This window comes from Tachypleus tridentatus, chromosome 4, assembly GCF_004210375.1.
Source record: "Tachypleus tridentatus isolate NWPU-2018 chromosome 4, ASM421037v1, whole genome shotgun sequence".
NCBI classification, from domain to species: Eukaryota; Metazoa; Arthropoda; class Merostomata; order Xiphosura; family Limulidae; genus Tachypleus; species Tachypleus tridentatus.
The window spans coordinates 88,390,674-88,417,399 of record NC_134828.1 but is presented as its reverse complement, the minus strand read 5'-3'; the positions used below and the strand labels follow the sequence as shown (position 1 = coordinate 88,417,399).

The 26,726-nt window shown below is 33.8% G+C and overlaps 1 protein-coding gene across 1 annotated transcript in view; it reads left to right on the top strand.

Moving 5' to 3' along the window:
- LOC143248159 (allatostatin-A receptor-like) overlaps window positions 1-26,726 on the top strand; it is a 73,273-nt gene that overhangs the window by 18,898 nt on the left and 27,649 nt on the right. The window contains exons 2-3 of the mRNA XM_076496591.1: window positions 20,833-20,920; window positions 21,376-22,061. Coding sequence (XP_076352706.1) covers window positions 21,580-22,061 — 482 coding nt within the window. The 5' untranslated portion in view covers window positions 20,833-20,920; window positions 21,376-21,579. The remainder of the gene's footprint in view (window positions 1-20,832; window positions 20,921-21,375; window positions 22,062-26,726) is intronic.

Here is a 26,726-nt window from a genome sequence, read left to right as displayed (position 1 = left end):
CCCATACCAGCCGTCCTAATACATGTTTTGATATCCTTGGGCATTTAAAAGTGCACATATTCCACATTTAGGTTCCTAACTTAGTACACAACGTAGGGTCAAGAACATAACACAACACTCCCTCGACAATTCTGCATAACATGATAAGATGAATACAGTTGCCTGTTCTGTTTTTCTCCACGCTCGTAATCGACCATTGCTTTGAAAACTTTTTAAAGCAGTTCTTATCGCTACAAGACATTTGCAATCAATCTTCAAGATTGTAATGCTGGAGACATATTATTAAAAGCGAAAGAGTGCTGAGCATTTTTGAAAGTGACGCAGAAGTTCTTAACCTCCGTTCTCTTTTCACGCGACAGAGGTCTCACAGTTGTAGCTTATTCACGTTTAGTGAACCTAGAGTTGAGAATATCTCATGTATTGATTTCAGACTCCTACAATAGCGAATAATTTCTTCTCTCTCGCATATTCGCGCAATTTATAACGCTTTGGAATGTTGCAAACGACTTTACCAAGCTACTTTATCCCTGTATCGAAACTCATCAAGCTTTCTTGAATGAATGGTCCATGTTAAACTCTCAGTGATGTTCGAATAATTTTGGTGTAGAAATTTTAAGGGGGGAAAGACGGGTTTATTCATTTATTTGTTTGTTAATCTGAATGGCACGATATGTACACTATGTCAGAGACCCCTATGGTTTAGGAATAGCAGTCCCTAATTTTGAAGTGGGGACTAGATGGAAAGCAACTAGTTGGAAATAATTATAGCCTGAAGAGGTTAATCTTAACTAAATAGGAAGATGATTGTGACCCCTGTGAATCTGCTGTTATTGAATCTATAACTTGTAATTATAAGTACCAAGTCTCAAACCTCAGACCTTTTGATCGTCAGTCCTATACCCTAATCATCAGGCCCAACAACTGCAGAAGATCATCTTATGTATAAATTTATATACATATAAAAATTTATATAATGTTGTTATATAGATGAGTGAGAAAATAAGAATTAAACAAATATTAAATTTGCATTTATATTAGTTCATAATATGTAAGAATGAAATAACTGAAGTTGAAGATAACTATATTATTTCATATTGAACAATAGAATAACACAATTATATTGCAAAGTTACAAACTATATTACGCGTAACTCGAAATAGTGGAAGAGCTGATGTTTAAGTTCCAATAACTATGTTACCTCATTATATTAAGAGAAAAATAAAAGCGTATTCAACAGCTCTACTAACTTGTTATATGACTTTATGGAGAAGAGATACATAATGTGTTATATATTACTTGATATTGATAGGAAGTTTGTTTGTTTTGAATTTCACGCAAAGCTGCATGAGGGCTATCTGCGCTAGCCGTCCCTAATTTAGCAGTGTGAGACTAGAGGGAAGGAAGCTAGTCATCACCACCCAGAGCCGACTCTTGGGTTACTTTTTTTACCAACGAATAATGGGATTGACCGTCATATTATAACTTCCCACGGCTGAAAGAACGAACATGTTTATTGCGACAGGGATTCGAACCCGCGACCCTAAGATTACGAGTGTGCCTTAACCATCTGACCATGCCGGGCCTTGATAAAAAGAAAAACATAACTGTGATTTCGTCTACATCCGTGTTACACTATGATAAAAACACTAGAAGATTAGAGATTTAATTTACAACTATATACGAGTTTCCTGCAGTACCACGTGCTTTTCTCCTCCTGTCACAAATTGATTCTTCCCTCTGAAGACACTGGAAATCCCTTAAGTTCATCACCCGTATTTGTTACTTCGTTGAGCCTGTTGTGCGAATCCCTGTAGAATGTGTCAATATCCATGCAGCTTTAGGTCTTGTCCGAGGATAAGAGTATTATCTGAACATGTTAAAAACGTCGCGTAGTTTCAACAGTTGATTGACTTAAGTCGAAGCAACTAAGGATTTAATGTTCTAACCTTTGTTTGGTTTTATATCTTGTGACTTTATTGCTACTCTGGTTAATATAGAATCACCCAAGAAGAGAAAAAAAGATTTAATGTTCCACGTATCTACTTATTAGATTTCACGAAATAAATATATAAGCCACGTTGTATCACAAATAGTATTGAATAATAGGCCAATGACAGCAGTTAAACAATAGCGTTCTATAACAGCCAATGCATTAACAATGGCGGTGTGAAACTTCTACTGTATTATATAGTTTTTAAAAATGAACAATGGATGAGTAGGTATTCAATCCCATAACCATATGACCTTGAAATATGATTTAATTTAACGGTTACATCTACACCTTGTTTTAAGGATAGAATAAGGAGGTATTAATGATGTCTCATGCCTTTTCTCGGAACAAGGAGGTATTAATGATGTCTCATGCCTTTTCTCGGAACAAGGAGGTATTAATGATGTTTCATGCTTTTACTCGGAATAAGGAGGTATTAATGATGTTTCATGCTTTTACTCGGAATAAGGAGGTATTAATGATGTTTCATTCCTTTTCTCTCACGCACACGACCTGGTGTATGAGTGGTATTAACTACGTATTCAAGGAATCATGTTAAAATTCCTTATGTATCCTATTAATGATTCGTATTCCGTAAAAACATCCTCTTTATCACCACTCATCTAAAACGTTATAAGATAGCTTTTTATGCGCGCACATTAAAAACATTTACTAAGCATAGGGATTTATATTTGAAACCTTATTATAATAATTGATTTTTGGACTCTCGCTTTCACTGAAAGTTATTTTCTGATAACTTACAGTGGGAGTTTTCAGTCTGCCCTAAAACTGTCTGAGAAAAAATACTAACATAAAGTAAATACTTAGATTAATGTCCTGTGTTACAACACACTCAACAGAAAAATATTATTTTCTACAATTAAATTTCATATCCTTTGAAACTTTCAAATGTTTCTAAAATCGTTTTGTAGTATTGGAATACGAAACAGAAAACAATTGTTTTTCACAGGTTGTGTAATGTGCTTACTGTAATTGTCACCCTATTTTTCAGCATGTTTAGTCCTCACGCTAATGAAATAAGTTCGACAACTAAAAAAAAAACATGGTTGATAAATATTTGTTTGTTCGTTTGAAATTAAGAACAAAGTTACATGTATCTTGTATCGAAACCTGGTTTCTATCTGTGTGAGTCCACAGACATATCACTGTGCCACTAACTGGGCGGCTGGTAAAGAATAATTTTGAAATGTTGTAACAACTGAATTTATTTTAAAGTTAATCCACTGGAATATCGTGCTTTAGTAAGTTTCAGTACAAAAGAGTATTTTATGGATATGTTTTAAAAGTTGTTGTGTATTCTTAGATAAGGCCGTACTTTGTAGCTAGATGCAATCGAAGGGTCTAAGATTCGAGACGTGATGCTGTTGAATACACTTATTTAGATATGGATGTATTTCAAACGTGAAAGCCAAACCTGTTGTTTGGTTCCAGAAGACGGACAAAGACTTTGTGATTGAGAGTGCTGCTTGCTGACCAACTTTCCAGTGGTCAAAAGTTCATTTTTAGTGATAAATATACCTGAAACACAATAATATCTAACCTGGCAGACTGGTGGCCAATCTGTGCATTATTTGTCGATCAAGCTAAAAATGCCAGTTCTCTATTACCGTCTTTGCCCATTAATGTCATCACGTGTTTTAGCTGCAAACGTATTGTTTTTGACAGTAACAATTAGTTTTGTATTCTATTTTGTTAGAATATTTAATAACCTGCATGAACATTTTCATTCTCAAAGCTTATTCGGTGTAACCTGCTGTTTCTGCCAATAACTATCATGAAGAAAAACAACTGAAGCCCAAATTGACAGATAAGTTATTCGACCCGATAAATTGAGGTTGTTAGGATTTATGTTAGGTTTGGTTTGTTTTGAATTTCGCGCAAAGCTACACTAGGGCTATCTGCGCTAGAGTGGCCCGGCATGGCCAAGCGCGTTAAGGCGTGCGACTCGTAATCTGAGGGTCGCGGGTTTGCATCCCGGTCGCGCCAAACATGCTCGCCTTCTCAGCCGTGGGAGCGTTATAATGTGACGGTCAATCCCACTATTCGTTGGTAAAAGAGTAGCCCAAGAGTTGGCAGTGGGTGGTGATGACTAGCTGCCTTCCCTCTAGTCTTACACTGCTAAATTAGGGACGGCTAGCACAGATAGCCCTCGAGTAGCTTTTACGGAATTCAAAAAAAAAATCTGCGCTAACCGTCTCTAATTCAGCAGTGTAAGGCTAAAGGGAAGGCAGCTAGTCATCGCCGCCCACCGCCAACTCTCTTGCTACTCTTTTATCGACGAATAGTAAGATTTACCGTCACATTATAATGTCCCCACGGCTAAAAGGGCAAGCATGTTTAGTGTGACGGGGATTCGGCCCGTGACCCTCAGATTTTGGATTGGGTGCCTTGCCATGGCGGACCTCTTATGCTTGGAAAAAAGGATGCGAGTTTAAGTGCTGATACATTTTCCTTCACAGAATATCGTTTATATGTTTATAGAATTATTTTTTACCATCTCTTGGAGGTATTGTGATGTACGTGTCTTCTCGTGAATGTCTTAATAAATCATAAAAACTATACAAGCTGTGCTAGTTTGAAGTTATGGAGTAATGGATATTAAGTCATAAAACTAACTTTATCAACATAAAATTGTCATTTGGAGTAATGGATATTAAGTCATAAAACTAACTTTATCAACATAAAATTGTCATTTGGAGTAATGGATATTAAGTCATAAAACTAACTTTATCAACACAAAATTGTCATTTATTTAAGTTCACCCTTAAAACCCATCTATGAATCTTTTAATTAGACGATAAAGTAAAATGTTTGGTTTTAGCGCAAAACAGCACAAGTGTTTATCTGAGCTATATTCACAACAATGACAGAACCCAGTTGTTACTGTTTTAGATTCTCAATGACACCGCTGATTAGCGGAGATTTAAAATAAAATATACCTTGCAGCTCGTAATATTTCATATTTTAATGTGTTGATCGAAAGATTTTGGGTCTAATCAAACATATTACTGTTTGTATTTTGGAATTTCTCGCAAAGCTACACGAGAGCTATCCACGCTAGCCGTCCCTAATTTAGCAGTGTAGGACTAGAGGGAAGGCAGCTAGTCTTCACCGCCCACTGCTAACCCTTGGGCTACTCTTTTACCAACGAATAATGGGATTGACCGTAACTATATAACGCACCCTCGGCTGAAAGGGCGAGCATGTTTGGTGTGACGTGGATGCGAACTCGTGACCCTAAGATTACGAGTCGAACGCCTTAACTCACCTGGCCCTGCCGGGCCACATATTACTGATAAAATAAAAAAATGCCTGCTTTGGTTTTTCTGTGAGTATTAAATGAACACTGGTTTCAAAACTACTGTTGATGTGATAGTTTGTTGTTTTTTATTTTTTAGCTTAGGACAGACATAAAATACACATAAAATTTATGTTTTTTATGCGAATTAAATATTGTCAGAAATATATAAACATATCGTTACTCCTACTTACTTCTAAAGTGTAATCGCTTCATTAGTTGTACAGAAATGTCATTTACAGATCTGCCATTGAGCCAAGACTTTCTGAAAAGTTAAACATTCTTTACTTAAGGCCCAAGCTTTAGGAAAGTCAATGCTCATTTGAGTTGCGGTTATAAATACATGGTAGAGTCGATGTCAGAAAATATCGGGCTTGTTCTTTGGGTACATGGCAAGAGCATCACGCTTCCGTTTCATTCCTGTTTTTAAACCAAACTCTGACAAAATACACAGTGAATTACTTTTCACAGTGTCAGTTTGTTTGTTAATTAGCTTTAAGCGAGAAGTACTCAGCATGGGTTAAATCCTCAACTTAAGTATTATAAAGTTCTTGAGATTATAGTAGACCCATGGGAATGGGTACATTGTCTAACTTTGTTGGCATGTATCTGGTAAAATTAAACAATAAAATATTATTGTTTTTTTTCTTAAACTAGGAATTAATAGTAATAAATAGCTTCTACTGGGATCACGCAATAAAATGCTTGTTTGGAACAGTGGAAAACATTCTTTTCTTCAAGGATCAAGCAATAAAATGCTTGTTTGGAACAATGGAAAACATCGGTTCTTTTCTTCTAGGATCAAGCAATAAAATGCATGTTTGGAACAATGGAAAACATCGGTTATTTTCTTCTGGGATTACACAATAAAAAAAAAAACCTTTGAAAAAAACATTTTCAAAACCTTCCACATCCATTCTCACTCTTCTTTATTTCTTATAACATTCATAAGCAGAATATGACGTTTTTATACAGAGACGCAAGAAAATAATAATTTGTATCCAATATTTTGTGTATAATATTTTTTGCTGTTGATTTTAATAAATTGAACTTAGTTAGCTAGTTTTGACATTAAAATTATGCAAAATATTCCCTACAGACGTATAATGGTGCTCTGAGTTATTTTTATATATCTATTTAAGTACTGGAATAAGTAGGACAGTTTTAGGTCTACGGAATTACAATGTGACTTAGCTCTGAAGCTAACCAACATTCTTATTGTAATAGAAACAAGTTTCTGTGTGACCTACGTTTCTGAAATGATCCTGCTACACAGTAATCTCAGTTTTTAAAAACTATTTATTTTTTAACAACATTGTCATCAAATTGAAGCGCCATCACAAGAGCAAACAGTCGTGAACTAGCCATGAACCATAGACTTGGCTTGGCCTGGAGGTTAAAGAACTCGATTAGAGATCTGAAGATCGCAGATTCGTATTCCCGTCACAACGAACGTGCTTGCTCTTTCATTCGTAAGAACATTATAATGTTACTGTCTATCTCGTAAAAGAGCAACCCAAAAGTTGGGGATGAGTGATCTTGATTAACTATTTTCCTTCTACTTAATTACCGTTAAATGAAGATAGCCCAGATAGCCTTCTTGTTTTGTTCTTTGCACGAAATTGAAAACAAACCAAATCAAGACGCATGAACCAAATACTTGTACGTCTTCAATATGTCGCCTGTGATGCTACAACTCACGGTTCGGTATATGCAAATGTTATTATAAAGGTCAATTAAATATCTTTACAACTTTGTTTGTTTGTTGAATTTCGCGCAAATCTACTCGAGGACTGTCTGCGTTAGCTGTCGCCAACTTTGATAGATTGTTTGTTTTTTGGGTTTCGCGCAAAGCTACACGAGGGCTATCTGTGCTAGGAGTTCTAATTTAGCAGTGTAAGATTAGAGGGAAGGCAGCTAGTCGTCACCATCCACCGCCAACTCTTGAGCTACTCTTTTACCAACAAATAGTGGGACTGACTGTCACATTATAACGCCCCCCACGGCTGAAAGGGCGAGCATGTCTGGTGTGACAGAGATTCGAACTCTTGACCCTCGGATTAAGAGTCGAGTGCCTTATCCAAACCCAATTTTTAGCGTTAGAAGCAGTTAGACTGACCGCTAAGCTACTGAGGGGCTTCAGGAAATGAAATGGAATCATCACATTTACTTCAAAATCGTAACTTGGGAGACGTTTATGTAATCGATTTTATCATAATAGGTCCGGCATGGCCAGATGTGTTAAGGCGTTCGACTTGTAATCTGAGGGTCGCGGGTTTGAATCCCGGTCGCACCAAACATGCTCGCCCTTTCAGCCGTGGGGGCGTTATAATGTGACGGTCAATCCCATTATTCGTTGGTAAAAGATAGCCCAAGAGTTGGCGGTGGATGGTGATGACTAGCTGCCTTCTCTCTAGTCTTACACTGCTAAATTAGGTACGGCTAGCACAGATAGCTCTCGTGTAGCTTTGTGCGAAATTAAAAAAACAAACAAACAAACATTTATCATAATATTCTATTCTACCCATTAATGCTTTCCACTTTTAAATAAATATTATGTTTGTTCCTATATACAAATTATTAACAAAGTTCTCTATATTTTATTGGAACAATTACTTGTGATAGCGGTACAACGGTTTTAGCACCATCCAAAAACTGTAGTGAGGTGTATGTTATTTTACATTATTCCTTACTTTCTATATGCGTTTTCTATATGAATCACTGTAGTTACCAGAAGAGTTTTGAACGGTAAGTACAATGTTTGTAACGTCTCTCCTTTACGATGGTTGATATGCTTTACTAGTTAGAAATCGCATATTTTTACCTTTTTTTTTACTGCAAATGTTGATATTGTAGTAAATTGGAAATGAAAGATGTAATTTATTTAATTCAGAAAAATGGTTTGAAAGACAAACAACAGCGGTAAGAAAATTACGTTAATTTGGTAAAGTTGTATGAAAAAAACATCTTTTGTAGAAGAAAACCTAATTTCTTTCTGAGAAATTGGAGCTAAGTTTTATGACGGAAGAAGAGAAACTGTGAAAAAAGGAATAATTATATAATATCAAAGTTAAAATAAAATTAGAAGAAACAAAAGTACGAGTAAAACTAATTTACTTTTATCTTACAAAACACACAAGTAAAGTATTGTTCTTGAAAAACATTGCTTTTCTTATCAGTGATAACATTAATACGTGTAGGTTTGTACAACTGGGAAGTAATGTTCAGGTCAGATAAATCAACAGTGAAACGTTTGAGTATCTTTAATTTACCTCAAGTGAGTTCCTTGTCATTGTGATTTAAATCGGAAAAATAGAGTATTTTGGGATACAGCTTTTAGTTGTTTTCCACTAAATTAATATATTTTATAAAAATGGCATTAATACACATTCCTATAACTGCATTTAATATTTGTGAATATCATTATATGTGTGTTTAATTTTCCATAATCTATAGGCAAAATGGTGTGTTTGAAAGGTAACAACGCCAAAATCTGGGTTTCGATAGCCCATGTGAAGAATTGTGTTTATCTCCTAACCAACAAACATGGTTTATATATACGTAGGAGAGGATAACTGTATTCAACCTTTAAACTTTCAACTCCTTTTTTAAGTAGTTTTTGTAAACTGTGCTATAAAGGCAGTAAAAATAGAAACTTAGTTCAACCGAGTACATGTGAAATACGTTAGAATCCCAGTACAGTAAAGTCATTAGACACGTATTGTCCGGCTGATGTGAAAATGTCTATTCAGAATGCTAAAACATGACGAAGAAGTAGTCCGTTTGAAAGCTACGAACGAAAGACATAAAAAGTGAAATTCTTAAGATGACATATATTCAAATATTATTTCTTTTGTCTCACTTCTTCTTTCAATGCTATTTTTGTTTGATCGTGTGAGAATAGCCACATTTAGAAATATATATTTAACCATAGTTTCATTGTTTTTCTTACATTTGTCTTCATTTAAAATTTCTCAATGTGATTGTGCTCCTTACGGTAAAGTACCTTGCTAAGAAACAGATTGCAGAAGTGAACTCAGTGCACTACCACAGTAAATCTGTGTATTTTATCAACAATAAAAAACTCACTGCTTTTGAAATGAATTCACGTGTTACCCTATTCCACTGTTAGGTGCGTAAGTTAATGATCCAGCATATGTGGTTTACGTTAAAATGTCGTAGGTAATAAATAACAACGTAAGCAAATTCGAACTTGTTATCAATAGTTTTAAAAGTACATTGTTTCTCAGTCACACACTAAACCATTTAGAATAGTTATTATTTACATCAAAAAGAATATGATAAAAGCTATCACGAAGCATAATTGTAAGCATCGCCAGCAATCGAGAAACAAAGTAGCGTATATAATATACCACTGATATTTCTTTGTTTGTTTGTTTGTTTTTTTTGAATTTCGCACAAAGCTACTCGAGGGCTATCTGTGCTAGCCATCCCTAATTTAGCAGTGTAAGACTAGAGGGAAGGCAGTTAGTCATCACCACCCACCGCCAACTCTTGGGCTACTCTTTTACCAATGAATAGTGGGATTGACCGTCACATTATAACGCCCCCACGGCTGGGAGGGCGAGCATGTTTGGCGCGACGCGAGCGCGAACCCGCGACCCTCGGATTACGAGTCGCACGCCTTACGCGCTAGGCCATGCCGGGCCCCTGATATTTGTATGTTTAGGGTTTTACATAGTTGGCGCTAAATAATGTAGATATAATTATCTGTATATTTTCCGAACTAAAAGTACCCCTATATACTCATTTATATAAACCTTCTTTAAAGATAAAAGTGTATTTTTCAGTGAAGTATGTTTCGGTTTACCTTATTGTAATTCTAATCACTTTTTTCAGGTTGTTGTTCTTTATCATTAAACCTAACATTTGTTTAAGAACGTGAGAAGCTGAATCACTTGAATTCGGCGAAGTAAAACGAAAAACACTGTAATTTGTGTTATTACAGTCGTTTGCGCCTAACAATATTTAGTTTGTTTCTGAATTTGGTGCAAAGCTACAAAAGGGATATGTGCACTCGCCGTCCCTAATTTAGCAGCTTAGGACTAGAAAGAAGGCAGCTAGTTGTTACCATCCATCGTAAACACTTGGGCTACTCTTTTACCAACAAATAGTTGGATTCACTGTCATATTATAATGTATCCACAGCTGAAAGGGCTAGCATGTTTGGTGTAATAGGGATTCGAACTATCGACCCACAGATTGCGAGTCGAGCGCCCGAACCAACGGGCCAATTGTAAGTAGAATTTTATTCCTTCCTGTAGTTATCACTGTAGTAATATATATAAATACATATAGCTAGATTTTAAAATTTGTTTAAAGTCCATTTAAGCATTTAACTAATATAAAAAATAAAGTGACATGTGGCCAAGATTAAATATTATTTGAATAGGTGGCGCTTTCGAAATTTTAAACTTGTCCTTAATCCACCAACGACCCAGATTTGTTGTTTTTATCTTAGGTTAATACATCTTCGTACTAAGTTTCTCACTTCGTTAATGTCTTGCACATCAATGTTAAATGTATATACATATAAAGATATGTATATATGCATATCATACTTTATATTAGAATATAGATTATTAGTTCCAGTAATTACAGGCCATTATAACATATATATAAGAATGAGCACGTGAATTATTACTGATTAAATGTCGACGTTTGTAACAAGAGTGTCGAGAATCAGGTCATGTGCATTATAACAGACTATAACACGATATTTATAGTTAGAATTTCCAATAGTTTCTCAATATTAAATATAAATGATACATGATTATAACGTCAGTAAACAATCCTTGCTAAAATCCTTCTGATATGAGAAGTATATAAGAACACCCAGAAAATGAACAAATAATTTATAAAATATTCATAGCATCAAATTACTGAAACGTTCATGACGTAAACTTTCTTCATCTAAACACTTTTTAGCTAGTTTTTTAAAAGTATTTCTTTGTATTTCTTGCTTAATAAAACAATGGATTATTTGCATAGTTGATAAAATTAGAAAACACATTTTATGCTAATACACACAGTATTTGATCTAAGGGTTTGTGCATAAGATATTTACTTAACCGACTAACTGTTTGACAGAAATTGAACTTTAATGAGATTCTTTAATGTTAAACCTATATATTCAACCAATTGTTTTCTAGCTTAGAATGTGTTATTAATATTGGCATAACATGCCTAAACCTTTTACATTGAATATGTTCACCTACGTATATATAAATTATGTTTGTTGGTTAGGAGATAAACATAAATCTTCACATGAACGTATCGAAACCCGTTTTTAACGTTATGACCATTCACATATACCGTTTTACCTATAGATTATGGAAAATTAAACACACACACAATGATGAAATTCGCAAATATGAAATGGTCATATACATATATGGGAATGTGTATTAATTTCAATTTTTATATAATAAATTAATTCAATAAAAATAAATAAAAGCTGTACCCCAGAATTATCTGTTTGTGCTACTTAATTCAAGATGACCAGGAATTCACTTGAAGTAAATATATATATTAGAGATGGCTGATATGAGCATTAAAAGGTTTTATTTAAAAACACAAATATCATTCTTTATCCCGTTATGGCTTAAGGAAGTCTAAGTGTTGTTACCTGTTACAACACTCTAATCCATATGCTCCCCCAGTGGCTCTGCGGACTTACAACGCTAAAAACCGGGTTTTGATACCTGTGGTGGGCAGAGCACAGATAGCCTATTGTGTAGTTTTGTGCTTAATTCAAAACAACTACAACAACAACTGATCCATATAACAGGCAGATAATTTATGCTATATAAATGGATCTATTATATAGCTTCCGATACAAACCTAACATACTTTATATTTAATATGAATTGATATATTAAATAGATTTTTGAAGGTAATAATTCAAAATGCAATTATTGTTGAACTCTGATATTTTTCAAATATGACACAAGATAACACGATCTGCCTAGGTTAATATCTATAATTAATAATCTCGTAGATGAATTTTCATTTAAATTTATAAATGAACATTTACTATAGAATTAGAATAGGCTTGTATTGGATGCTTGGCATTGGCCCTATATCAACAATAAGTACTTAACTTTCAAAGTAAACCAGATTTTGTGTGTGTGTGTGAACTCCTCCCGAGGTGCTACTGGAAATTGTGCACAGTTGTTTAGCCAAATTCCAAACATTTTTCGCAGTCTTATATTTATTCATTTTCTTTCGTGGTTTCTTTTATAGTCATGCACATGTGTTACGAACATTATGCCCATTTGTTTGTTTATAAATTTCCAGTTACGAGTTCAAGTAGTTCGTGTTTCCAATTTTAACTTTCTCGCCAGTAAATAGTGTAGTTTTTAGAAAGCCCTGAAATTGAAGTTGCTACACTATCTGAAAAAAATTCTAAATTAGACTCGAAATAAGCACTTGCAACAGGAGATTTCCACTGTTTTAAAAATATTAGTATGCTGGCAAGTGCACAGTTGCGTCATTTATTTTTCTGGCTTCACGGTTACAGCATGTGTGCACTTGCATCATTAGCCATGCAGGTCTTTAGATTGTGAATGACTTAAAAATGTGTCCGTGCTACGCGCCGAATCAAAAGTCACTTTCGTTTGGCATCGGTTTCACGTAACAAGACTTGAAAAAAGTGCCAAACACGAATAACACTGGGGAACACTCATTTTGTTGCATTTAAAAAAAGACCTTTCTATAGTCAATTTGAGTGTGTTGATTTCAAATCTGAAGTCGGTTTTTGTCTGCAAGCTACAGATTTTATGCAATTTGACATTTTTTTTATTTTTTAATGTTTCGTTATTATAGGAAATTATAGGAATAGCTTATCAATTTGTTTGTGTATTTTATTCATGTAGGAATTTGCGTTTGTAACTTTTGCGTTTGTATACTTCATCTGGACAATCTCGTTTAATGCTCCAGCAGTAGTCAGCCATCATACTTTTGTCCCAGCGCCCTTGGTAGCGTTCTTCCATGACCTTTAGGTCTTGGTGGAATCGTTCTCCTTGTTCGTCACTCACAGCTCCCAGGTTGTCAGGGAACTTATCAAGGTGGCTGTTCAAAAAATGGACGTGAAAATGCTTATACATGGTTTACGCAAGTTCACATTTGTACAATTTCATTAACCTCAAATTGCATACAAACTAGAGCTTGTAGAGAAAAACTAATTTCAGATTTGAAATCAGCGCCTGAAACTCCTTCAGAATCAGTTAAAATATCCAATGCAACTCAAAGTTACTGAAAAAGTGTTCCCCAGTGTTATTCATATTCTGTTGTTGTCTCGCATATTGGTGATATTTAGCTAACAAACATGTAAAAAGGAGGTTTAATTTAGAATAATCGGATACGAAATGTAATTGAACGATCACAAGTTAGATTTAATCTTGAAAATCGGCCAAAGAAAACAAACGTATCACAACTAAAAAATATAAAAAGCTTATTTACAAATCTGTAATGAAGAACGAATAACGCTGGTATAATCAAATGTTACTTAGTAGTCTGTTATGTATTAAATTTAGCTTGGCTATAATAAACTTAACCAGAGTGCTGTTAAGTTAACGCTTCGTTGTATGTATTTATACTATACTGACACCAATGTTAAACATAATTTGGAGTACGTTTACCTCACTCTTATCTTTTACGATGCTAAAAATGTTTGTCAATGGTTCAGCCATTGCTTTTGTTTTGTCTTCGACTCTTAAAACAGTTTAAACTTACATCGGAATTCAAAATATTTTACAGATTAAGTGACTTCTAGCATTGCCGACAAACGTCTTTACTTTCCTAACACCGTATTTTTACTTTACATAAGTCGCTATTTTTTTCCCAAATAATTTTATGTGCGACTTATTTATGACTTTTTCTACGGCGCAGTGATCGTCTATATTAATTTCTTTAGTCATTACCATTTACGTGACAGATATGAAATGCAAAATAGCATTTAATATTTATAACTGTTTGCTTGTTCTTATGTGCAAAGCTATAAGTTTGTTTGTTTTTGAATTTCGAGGAAAGCTACTCCAGGGCTATCTGCGCTAGCCGTCCCTAATTTAGCAGTTTAAGACTAGAGGGAAGGCATCACCACCCATATTTGAATCATTATAAATTATTTTTTCTGCTTGATAAATTAATAAAATAAAAAGCTATTTATTATTTCCTGAGAACACCTAATGGCTTAGCTAAAACTCAGTTCAACAAGGCACATAAAAATGTTGCAAAGAAATACTACTTTGTGTCTATATAATGGACCCGACAAATGAGAAACGTATATAGAATTAATGATGCATCCGTTTTTTACAACTGTAATTTTACAGACCTTACTAAGTATTTAAATGTCTCCTTATTTTTCTTTTAGATTCTGTATTTTAGTAAAGTTTTGCAGTATTAATAACATAGGCAAGCAAATTTAAACTTCATAAAAGAAAAACTCTTTTATTGCATCAGATTAATATTTCTTTCATAATAATGAACATTTTTTTATTATTATGTTTAGGGTATAGAACGATCGATAAGACTCACAAGTCATGATTGATCTAGATGAATTTATACTCGTTGGTTGTTAACATTTTAAGAACAAGAAAATATAACCCGATTTAAATGAAAACTATTCACTTACGTAAAAGTACATACGACGTTTTATGAAAAATCTGTACGTGATGGAGAAAAGCGAATATCGTTTTCGGATTCAGCGTACAGGAACTATTGTAGAACATTTAAACATTTCAAGACAAGAACACCATTGCAGGCCTGTGTTATTGGAGCACACCAGTATTAATCACGTAACAACTAACAAGTTCTCTCAGTATCATTTTTCTGATGAAATAATTGGTTTTTAGTTCATCAAAAGTTTCTCCAGCTTCCCTTTCATTTCTTTGTTAGATTGCACGAGTGTCAACTTACATCGTATACAGTAGTTATTTAGTTTCTAGATGAAAATAAACTATCGTATTCGCTAAAACCTTTAAATGTTAAGAACGGCCAAACCACTTAGAACTCAGTTCCTGGTTTGTGGTATACAGTTATTTAGAGGTGGTATGGAGAGATAGTTATTTAGAGGAACACAATAAAGTCTGCCATTAAACATAGCACAATTATTGATTTCCAAATTTAGTTAAATGTTTCTACGGATTATCTTGTAGTTTGTTAAGCTCAAATCTCTATACAAAAGTGAAGAAAACATTTATCTTATTCAATAAGCACATTGTGATGTACGGTGGTTTGAGATTGTAACTCATTTAGCGCTAGTTTTTGTTTATGGAGTCAGAACTAACAAATATATATATATGTAGGTGAATCAGTTTTAAATAAATAACTATAAATTATGTTTTACGCCCCTCTTTTTATAAGCTACATTTTATTTATCTTAAATATCAGTTATACAGTTCTGATATTTTTCAGCGACCCTTATTTCGTAATAACAAAATCAGGCTCACTGACGACCACATTATTAAACAACATCAAAGTTTTAGAAATAAATTATTATCATTGTTTCGGAAACCTGGTTTTGATGATTTTAGTGTTTCTCTGAAATCTGTTGACGGATAAAATAGCACTAAGCCTGGTAATTATTTACAGCACATTTAAAATATAAAATAAAAATATCTTATGATATAATATACAAAACAATTGTACTTAGAATAGAATAATAGTCACAGAAAAAAGGTACTTAAGATGAATGAACACTAAAGGGTTTTTTTTTCAGGATATAACATCATGTGAAGAAAAACATGTCCATTACCATGTGAATTGTTTAAATTATCTAAAAATATAATTTTTTATGTTCAATTATCTCTAGAATAAACGTAGAGTTTCTTGAATATTATACAGTCAGTCTTCACCATATTAGAAAAGTATAGAAATGAAAAAATAATGGTTTTAAGTCCTTACAGAAATTATTTCTGGCCAATAAATTCATGTATACACTATAATTACCATTTTAGTGGTATACATTTAATAGGGAATTGACCTAGCTTTAGAATTAATGACAACCCACATTCCGTCACTAACTCTTTCTCTTGTTTGTACACGTTTGCTTAAATAGACCTATCTTTTCTGCTTCCACAAACTCGTTCCACAACAGTTCATTGTATTCTGCTTGAGGGTTTGAACTGACCAAGAGAAATGTTGTTGTGAATAAACTGAAGTCTGATAGGACAACATCTGTCTTAACATATGTGTCAATAAATACGTAGAAATACAGTCGTAAAGGTAGAACGATTACATATTACATAATTATGAGAAGATGAAATTTTATGACGCATTGCACTCAATAAAACTTACATTTTACTTCTCAAACTAAACAATAATAAAATATTCTATATTTTACACTTTGTATACTGCTATTAGTTCACATTGTTCTAGGAACAAGGTTCTCTTGATCTTAGAATGAAGTCAAGGTCATAAGATTTTACCATCTATTACAATAAAAGTCAAGTGAAGTAGAATAAAAAAAATAGAATTGTATAATAAACTATTATTTGAGAAATTTAGATTAATTGTGACTAGGATACAATATAAAAAAGCAGGCAACAGATCATAGCTAATCACTCACGTAGTCTACTACATGTCGTATGCTACACTTGGAAATATTCTACGTTATTAAATATCTGGTTCCCAGTTGCATTATAACTCTTTTGAAAGACGTTTCTCTTGTAGCTGTCATACGATATCATGAGAATTTGTTTTATACAATTGGTTTTGGTGAAAAAAAACTTTTATTCTATACCTACAATGTCGCCTCACCTTACACCGAAGTCTTAGTTATGTATTTTAGTAAAAGCTTTTATCTTTTATTCTGAGATAGATATCACCATAGCAAGAAAAATATTTTAACACTCGTTTTAAGGCGCTAGCAGCTACACCTTCGCACTACAGTCTTATGTGATGAAAATACAGAAATCTACTTTATAGCTTCTACCTCATAATCTAATACTGATATAAGTCATCAGTAAAACTTTTTGACGTCTCAGTTATAAGAAAAACGTTATATGACTTTAATTTAACATTACATTATCTTCTATATATCTTCCAAAAAGTCCAAAGTAATTTCCTCACCTGGAAAGGTCGTCTTTTTCAACCAATCGCACCACTATACAACATGTGTTGTCTTTCAGTCAGTCAGTAGACACGAAAATGACGTCACACAAGAAACTCGTAATGTTACAAGTTGTCCTGTCGTGACGTTAGTAAAATGTGCAAATGCCATGAATCCCGAGAAGAATTATGCACTCTGTAGGCTACATATAAACTTCAAATTTGTTACTTCTAGTATACAATTTTAAATAGAGGATTAATAATTTAGTAGGCTTTCAATTAAAATGTTGACCATAACATTAATGTACGGTCCAGAAACGACATCAAAATCAGATTCCGGGCACTAGCAAATCAAGATGACCAACATTTACCAATTATTTACATTTCATCTTAACCATTTAGACCATTATTTTTTGCCCCCACCCGCTAGTGCAGCGGTATGTCTCCGGATTTACCACGCTAAAATCAAGGGTTCGATTTCTCTCGCTGGGCTCAGCAGATAGCCCGATGTGGCTTTGCTATAAGAAAACACACACAAACGCCATTATTTTACATGGTGAATATTCTGTGTAGAATTAATACTGACCAGGACCTTCGACTGGTATTTGCTTTATCAGGTTATGTAAAACCAAGTAAAATAGACGTTGGTGAATAAAATAACATTTTTAACAGAATAATAAACATCAAGTTACGCAATATATTAGGTGACGTAAAATCTTTTTCAGTAGAATCATTAATTTCTAAAGCAATCTCGGACTTGCGAGAGAGTGACAGAAGATACGCTGTAGTAGGCAACATGAGTTTTGTCCACCGTAAGATGAAACGTACCACAAGAAAGCATTATTTAATGTTAAATTAATAAAAGGTTGTTGGGAAAACTGCATCTTATGTACAACCAGAACTAATCAGACAAAAATTAAGTACGTTATAACAAAATGAAACAATAAATAAATAATAATAGCATTTCGGGTTCGACAAAGCCAGGTGGTTAGGGCTATTGACTCGCAATTTGAAGATCGCAAGCTCAAATTCCCGTAACACCAAACATGGTCGCCTTTTCAGCCGTGGGGGCGTTATAATTTTCAGTCAATCTCACTTTTCGTTGGTAAAAGAGTAGCCTAAGAATTGGCGGTGGGTGGTGCTGACTGTCTTTCTTGTAGTCTTACACTGCTAAATTAGAGAAGGCTAGCACAGATAACCCTCGAGTAGCTCTGCGTGAAATTCAAAACAAACCAATAATAACATTTACTATTTTTTATTTCAGTAAAGAAATTAAGACTTATTTGGTTTTGACGAAACACTTGAGAAAAGGTTTGGCATCTGTTATGTTTCAGAATAAGATATTTAGACATACTTAACCTATGTAAATATATATTATTAATATATAAATACAACCATATATATAATGTACAAAATATAAATTATGTATTGCAACTCTTTCGTCTCCCGTACAGATAAAAAATTATTACTCAAGTTTGATTGGTCTAAAACGAAAGAGGAATAACTTGCAAGTTCAATAACAAACTATTAGACGAGGCTCATAAGTTTGAAATATTCAAGTTTGTAGCAGATGGATCGATTGTTTTTTGAACGAAAAAGACAGCATTAGAAATGCTACTGTTTGCTAAACTGGTGAGTTGCGTCCTTTTCTCCCAGATTTTATGATATGATGTGAAGACTTGAGATTAAATTTAAAATAAGTGCAGGAGATAAAACAGTTTATTTCATATGTTTAATACAAAATACTTCATTATTTTGCTACATTATAATTCATTCTCAGAATATTAGGTGCCAAGTTCTTACTGACTAGCTCTGTACCGGGCCAAGCGTGTTAAGGTGTGCGACTCGTAATCTGAGGGTCGCGGGTTCGCATCCCCGTCGCGCCAAACATGCTCGCCCTTTCAGCCGTGAGGGCATTATAATGTGACGGTCAATCCCACTATTCGTTGGTAAAAGAGTAGTCCAAGAGTTAGCGGTGGGTAGTGATGACTAGCTGCCTTCCCTCTAGTCTTACACTGCTAAATTAGGGACGGCTAGCACAGATAGCCCTCAAGTAGCTTTGTGCAAAATTCAAAAACAAACAAACAAAGATCTGTACCGAAAACAAAAACAATCATTGACTTTTTTTTTTTTGTAATGATACTGTTTGCACTTTAATATTAAATTACATCTATGTATGGGATGAAATAACTGGTAACAGTTACCATAGATAAATAGATCTAATAATAATTCTGTGTGGGTTAAGTATGCTCGAAATGTCTATCTTTATGATATATTACAAGCGTTAAAGAACGTGCTGGTTTCTATACTTTTATATCTTTCTTAGTTGTCGTACGCAAGTAGATTATGCAGCTAAAATAACATCATTTCACAACCATAAAACGTCGCTTTCTTTGTAACTGTCGTTCCAAGTCTTCACAACAGGTTGACTCTAAAATCCAGCAAAATGACGCAGTTTCAGCGGGCGGACCTGATGTTGACGCAAATTCGAATATAACCTTTGCTAAAACTGCTGAATTGAATAGTTGTACTTTTTTCCACCTACTGTTATATGGAGCTTTAAAAAATCACATAGTATCATAGCTTCCGTGTTTTTATATTCACCACAACATATTCTTTGTAATTACTGGCATGTGTCATTACCTAATAATTTCATTTAAACATAAACATTTGAGGAACATATGTTCATATAAAGGGATGTTATGAAGTCTTTGGCGTATTCGGACATTAATGCCATTCGTTACAGAGAAATAACACACCAACGACACCGCGAGAGCGAGAATCAGTTGTCACTAAAAATGTTCACCAGAGAGCGCCTTAATTACTTAATGCAATAATCATTAATCCTCTCAACGATGGTAAACGTCCTTGAGATGATACGATGAGAGACAGCTACAACTGTCTAATATTCATTATTGCTATATGCTATAGGATGTCACACTTGTACTTGCGAAATACCTAGAATCGGTTGTCGTTTGTTTTGATTCGCGCTTAGTTTTGTATAGTAGAGCACCTGTTTCTCTGACTGTATACTATTGTAGCTCTCAACCAGCTTTGTCACTTTCGTCATCAGATAGCTCTTAACACATGATTAGATATTTGAGTGTAGAATGGTTTGATATCAATATTTGATAACTAATGCATTTTCAGGCACATCATCACACGTAACTTGACAAAGTGACTTGAAATGATTGACTACATGTGGATGAAAAGGCATTATTACATATCAGATATTTATTTGTTCTTAAAATCAATCTTAGCTGTCTCTGCTGGTTTTTGTAAATAGATTCATGCTTGCTCTTAAAGTAAAATTTGCTTATTCTGAGTCAAAGGGTCCAAAATCTGCTTGTGAAAACAATATGGCTGAAAATGCTCTGTTGAGTAGCAGGCTTTATCTGTTAGAGTAGCATGTTAAGGAATGCCCTGTTGACTAACAATTCTTTTCTATTAGATTAACCTCAGACAAGTGGAATTCAGTGATACTGACGTATAAAAGCAAAAGGATCTAATACTTACGGAATGTGCTGGCGAATCAGTTGGTATGTATACAACACGGAATCTTTAATTAATCTCATAATCAGGCAAAGCATTATCTGGTATAGTGTTCTATTTCCATTGCAAAATTGTGGTGGCTATGTACTTATTTTATTTAAATCGCATGTGTTCTTTTTTATATGACATTACAAACAATATTGGCTGTTTTGATACATTCTAATTCTATGATTCTAACTTCTCTCTTTGTAACAATTCAAAGTCCTTGACGTTTTTTATGTAGTGTTAACAAATAATACTTTTTAAAAACACATTTTACTTTTTTCTTATTTCTAGTTATTGGTTAGTTGTGTTTTTTTCACAAAGTAATGTTCTATTTTTCGGTTATTGTGTTTTCGTGTTTGTTTTTTATGTGTTGTGCATCTGTGGCCTTACAACCACAAAGGCTGCCGTAAGTTTAAATTTTCCTTGTAGATTAAATCAGTGTTTGTTTGTTTTTCAGCAGTTCTGCAATGTATATTGTAAAGACAACCAATTATCCTTCGCACAACATGTGCTTACGTGAGTGACTAGCTGCAGAGTGATAAGAGTGAAAAACAAAATTGTGCTGGACGTATGAGCAACGAGGCACATTGAAGGTATCCAATTTTCCAGGTAACTGACTGGAAAAAAGCCTGAGCATTTATTTCAAAATGGTTTATTAGAAATGGTTCTAGAGTTTAGTAGCAAAACGATGACAGAGTTTTATTCCTTGCTAGAGGGTAGCGAAAACTTGATTCAGCCAATAATGAGAAATGTATCGAACATTACAATCGAAGATCACGTTCGAGGTGACGTCATCTATTTTGCCCATCCAGAAGAAATGCTTACACCGTGGAAGATCAACTCCTATTTCCCTTTCATTATAACCACTTATATCATTACATTCATAATTGGCGTCACAGGAAACATCATTGTCATTGCTGTGATGGCATGTGACAGCACATCAAGGAACGTCACCAGCATTTTTCTTGTCAGCCTAGCTGTTGCCGATCTTCTACTTCTGGTTGTTTATGTTCCACTAGATGTCGCTCATTATTTTGTTGTACAGTGGGATAAAGATGGAACCATCTGCAGGACAGCAGCCTATGCCGAAATGGTTTCTGCCTTTGCTTCTGTCCTTAACCTGGTGGCCGTTACTCTTGAAAGGTAAGGGTATTTGACATTCTTCTTTAATCAGCCATATTTGAAAGTAGAAACTTGGATTAAGTTCTTATGAGCTTCTGACATATCTAACCGAGCATTGTCTTTGATTAGAGTGCATTCTGTGGTTAAAACTTTTACTCTTAGACCTATCAATATCATTAAGTAAGTTAATTTCTAACAATGTTCTTTCATTTCTTATTATGAGCATTTCATTCCTACGAATGTTGTAATGTATTGAATTCTGTTCAATTGATTTTTACGATTATATTTAATAACAAGTGTAATATGGTGTATCTCTCTATATGAATGTATCGACAGTTGTAATTCTTTATGCTTCAATAGAAGAAATCTATGAAGACCGTAATCACCAATGTCCTGTTTGGATATGGTACACAGAAAGATCTGTGGAAAACCATGGTCACCAATGTCCTGTTTGGATATGGTACACAGAAAGATCTGTGGAAAACCATGGTCACCAATGTCCTGTTTGGATATGGTACACAGAAAGATCTGTGGAAAAACCATAATCACCAATGTCCTGTTTGGATATGGTACACAGAAAGATCTGTGGAAAACCATAATTACCAATGTCCTGTTTGGATATGGTACACAGAAAGATCTGTGGAAAACCATGGTCACCAATGTCCTGTTTGGATATGGTACACAGAAAGATCTGTGGAAAACCATGGTCACCAACGTTCTGATATGATACAGTACACAAAAAGAATACGATATCATTATGCAAGAATATTTTATATATTCTATTCGTTGTTAACAGAAATAACCCACCACATAATTGAGGAGTAACGGGTATTTTAGGACGACAATTTACTGTTAAGGTATTTCTTATTGAAAACTCCATAAATCCCATCTCACGTGAAGCCAAATAAAATCATCTCAACGCCCATCTGAAGTAGGAACGCTTGAATGAAAATTGCTTTGGATAATAAAATTGTATTTATGAAGTTAAATTATAACTTATCAGACATTTCTTGAGCTCAAACAATGTGTTAAAGAATTTTCAGAAAGCTGGCTAATCTTATCATTCTTGGTTAGATAGAAACTCAAAAATATATCCTGGTGATGTACTTACGGTTAGCTTTCAACAATCGAATATAAATTGTTGTTATTATAGCCTACCAGATTATCATAAATAAAAAAATGAATAAAACTGACACCAAGAATGAGCACAAAGAATATTACAGAATGACAGCCATATTTCATCATGTGATGAACAAAAGAAATATGCAAATAGCATAAAATCAGGACAGATTTCTGAAGCTACAACGTAGAAATACTGCACCAAGTACACAGTAAAACCTCGTAAAGTTTCAAATTAAGAACAATAAAGAACACAATATAAAACGTCACTTAATGAATCTGAATTCCAGTACAACAGAGAAATAAAAATGCAAACAATAGTTGGAATTCACGAGTACAATAGACATACAAGACTATAATAATGATATATTTGTAATAGTTTACTTGTTAGAGAAATGTATATAATAAAAGAAAAAATGCTTAGATGAAGGTATATAAAGCCCACACGATGAAAAATAAAAGATCTTCTATATTCACCTAACTGATAACACACTCAGCCAGCTTAGCATAGAAGTCAATGAAACCTGGATATCCCTTTTAAAACTATTTAAATAATTAACTGATTCAAGTCCTAACAGGACTGCTTTTCTCTATGATGGCATCAAATCTTGGCGTCTTTGTACTGAGTGCCACTCGCATGTCATGTTCAGAATTCAGCCGATTTCTGCATTTTGTTTGGATGTGAAGCAGACAAGAAAATCCTTGTTCACACAAGTAAGTAGTTGCAAGTGGTACCAGCACTTCAAGAGCTTTCTTCGCTAATGCAGGGTATGCTTCCAGCTGAGAAGCCCAGAAGTGTTCCAGCTGACTATTGGTGAACTCCATTTGGATTTCACGATTGTGTCTAAGGTCGATAAGATCTTCCTTGATTGCGCTGACATCTTCCAAATTCTGCATGAAAGGATTCAGGATCCAGTTGTCATAGGTTTGCAGCTCTCCACACGAGAAGTAACCCTCAAATGAAGTACGCAGCATCTGCATATGTTCAACAACTTTTGCAACAAAGTCTGGATGCAGGGTAGAATTTTCTGTGACTGTCTCTTCCAGGCAGGGGAAATTTGCCAAATTCCCCATCTTCACACGCTTTATCCACAAGACAAGTTTTTCTTTGAATGCAGCCAATTTCGCGCTTGCAGTCACAATGTTGAGTCCCCTTCCTTGCAGAGAGAGATTGAGTTCATTGAGAGCTAAAAACACATCAGCCAAATAGGCAAGCATCTGAACAAAACTAGGTTCTTTGAAATATATAGCCGGTTCTTGTACCCTTTCACGGAGAAACTGATGAATTTCTCCTCTGAGTTCAAACACACGAAACAGCACACGACCACGTGACAACCACCTCACTTCAGTGTGGTACAAAAGAACAGTGTGTTCCTGACCCATTTCTCACAAAGTGACTGAAACAATCGATGATTCAAAGCTCGGCTGCGAATAAAGTTTACAACCTTGACACAAATATCCAGAGTTTTCTTGAGATCTGGGGGCAATGTCTTTGCTGCAAGAGAGTGACGATGAAGAAAGCAGTGAGTGATTTTCAGATTAGAACTTCTTTCCTCATTAATGCAGCAAACCCAGAACGATTGCCCAGCATTGCTGGTGCACCATAAAGATGTCGGATAAGTGGATAGAGTATTTGTCTTACCAACAAAGAAACGTAGGATCAAAACTCTCTTCTGCCAGGCAACTGTTAGTAGCCTAAACGTAGTATAATGAACTGATTGGTAATTAACAGTATCAAAATGTTCATTGGTATATTAATAATAAAAATAGAAATTATTAGTGAGATCTGACTACTTATATATACTGCTATTTATGACAACAAAGATAAATAAAGGTAAAATAAATGAAAATAATTTTAATTGTTATCTGAGTTTGGCAACCATAAGCCACTTCTGTCCAGATAATTGTTAGTGTTATTTTAGTTATAAACTCTATTTCCGTGTTGCGCACGTGTCCTGTACGCGTCCTTCCTCGTCTATCCAAATGACATAAAAATTGTTGGGATTATTTAATATATTGTATTTCGTAGTTCCTTGATTATCATATAATGTTTAAAAACAAATTTTAAAACCAATTGTTATCTCACAGTATAATATAAGAAAACCAATTGTTATCTCACAGTATAATATAAGAAAACCAATTGTTATCTCACAGTATAATATAAGAAAACCAATTGTTATCTCACAGTATAATATAAGAAAAACAATTGTTATCTCACAGTATAATATAAGAAAACCAATTGTTATCTCACAGTATAATATAAGAAAACCAATTGTTATCTCACAGTATAATATAAGAAAAACAATTGTTACCTCACAGTATAATATAAGACTACTTATATATACTGCTATTTATGACAACAAAGATAAATAAAGGTAAAATAAATGAAAATAATTTTAATTGTTATCTGAGTTTGGCAACCATAAGCCAAAACCAATTGTTATCTCACATTGTTATCTCACAGTATGAAAAATATAAGAAAACCAATTGTTATCTCACAGTATAATATAAGAAAACCAATTGTTATCTCACAGTATAATATAAGAAAAACAATTGTTATCTCACAGTATAATATAAGAAAACCAATTGTTATCTCACAGTATAATATAAGAAAACCAATTGTTATCTCACAGTATAATATAAGAAAAACAATTGTTATCTCACAGTATAATATAAGAAAAACAATTGTTATCTCACAGTATAATATAAGAAAACCAATTGTTATCTCACAGTATAATATAAGAAAACCAATTTAAATGTAACACAGACATGTAAAAGAACAAAAGTTGTTGCTTTATTAAAACTGGAATTTTGTCCAATAAGTAAAATCGTTTTTTAATAATGAAAAGCGTGTTTTGCTTCCAAAGTTAAACGATACATGATTTGAATGGTTAAATAATGTAATTTAAACATAATTGGAGCATTCTAGAATGTTGCATAATAAGGATACTTTAATGCTCCGAAACGATCACAATCTTCCACAGTCAGTAAAAGAATGGACTTAGAAATGATGTAAGCTTGTGAAAGTTATTAAAATATATATTACCTTAAAATTTATAGTGATTTTTTTAATTATTAGTGTATAGAAAATAGTGGACAATAGTATTTACAAATCTACAGGAATGTGGTCTTATAGATTTTTAAAATTAAAGATAAGATTGTTAAAAACAAGTGAGTAGGCGAATGAAAAGAGATTTTTCATTTTGTCTGTTTTAAACACCTGTGAGTTGTCGTGTGTTAGATCTGGTATAATGTTGTTGTTTTTTTACATCTACTTACTCTTTTATATGTTTGTTATATTTACCTATCTTTTAGTTTTTATTGTGTGTCCGATCTTATTTAAAGTTTATTAGATCTATCTACTTTTTCGATTTTGGTTGTGTGTTTGATCCCATGTTCATTACATCTACCTATTATTTGCTGCTTGCGATGGCTAAGCTCTGTTACACGTCACTTGCTCAACAATATTATTATTTTATAAATAAAACTGAATGCAATGTGCTCAACAAAAATTATTCTTGTACAACTATTGCTGAATACAAGTATTAGTGTAATATCCTCCAAGTC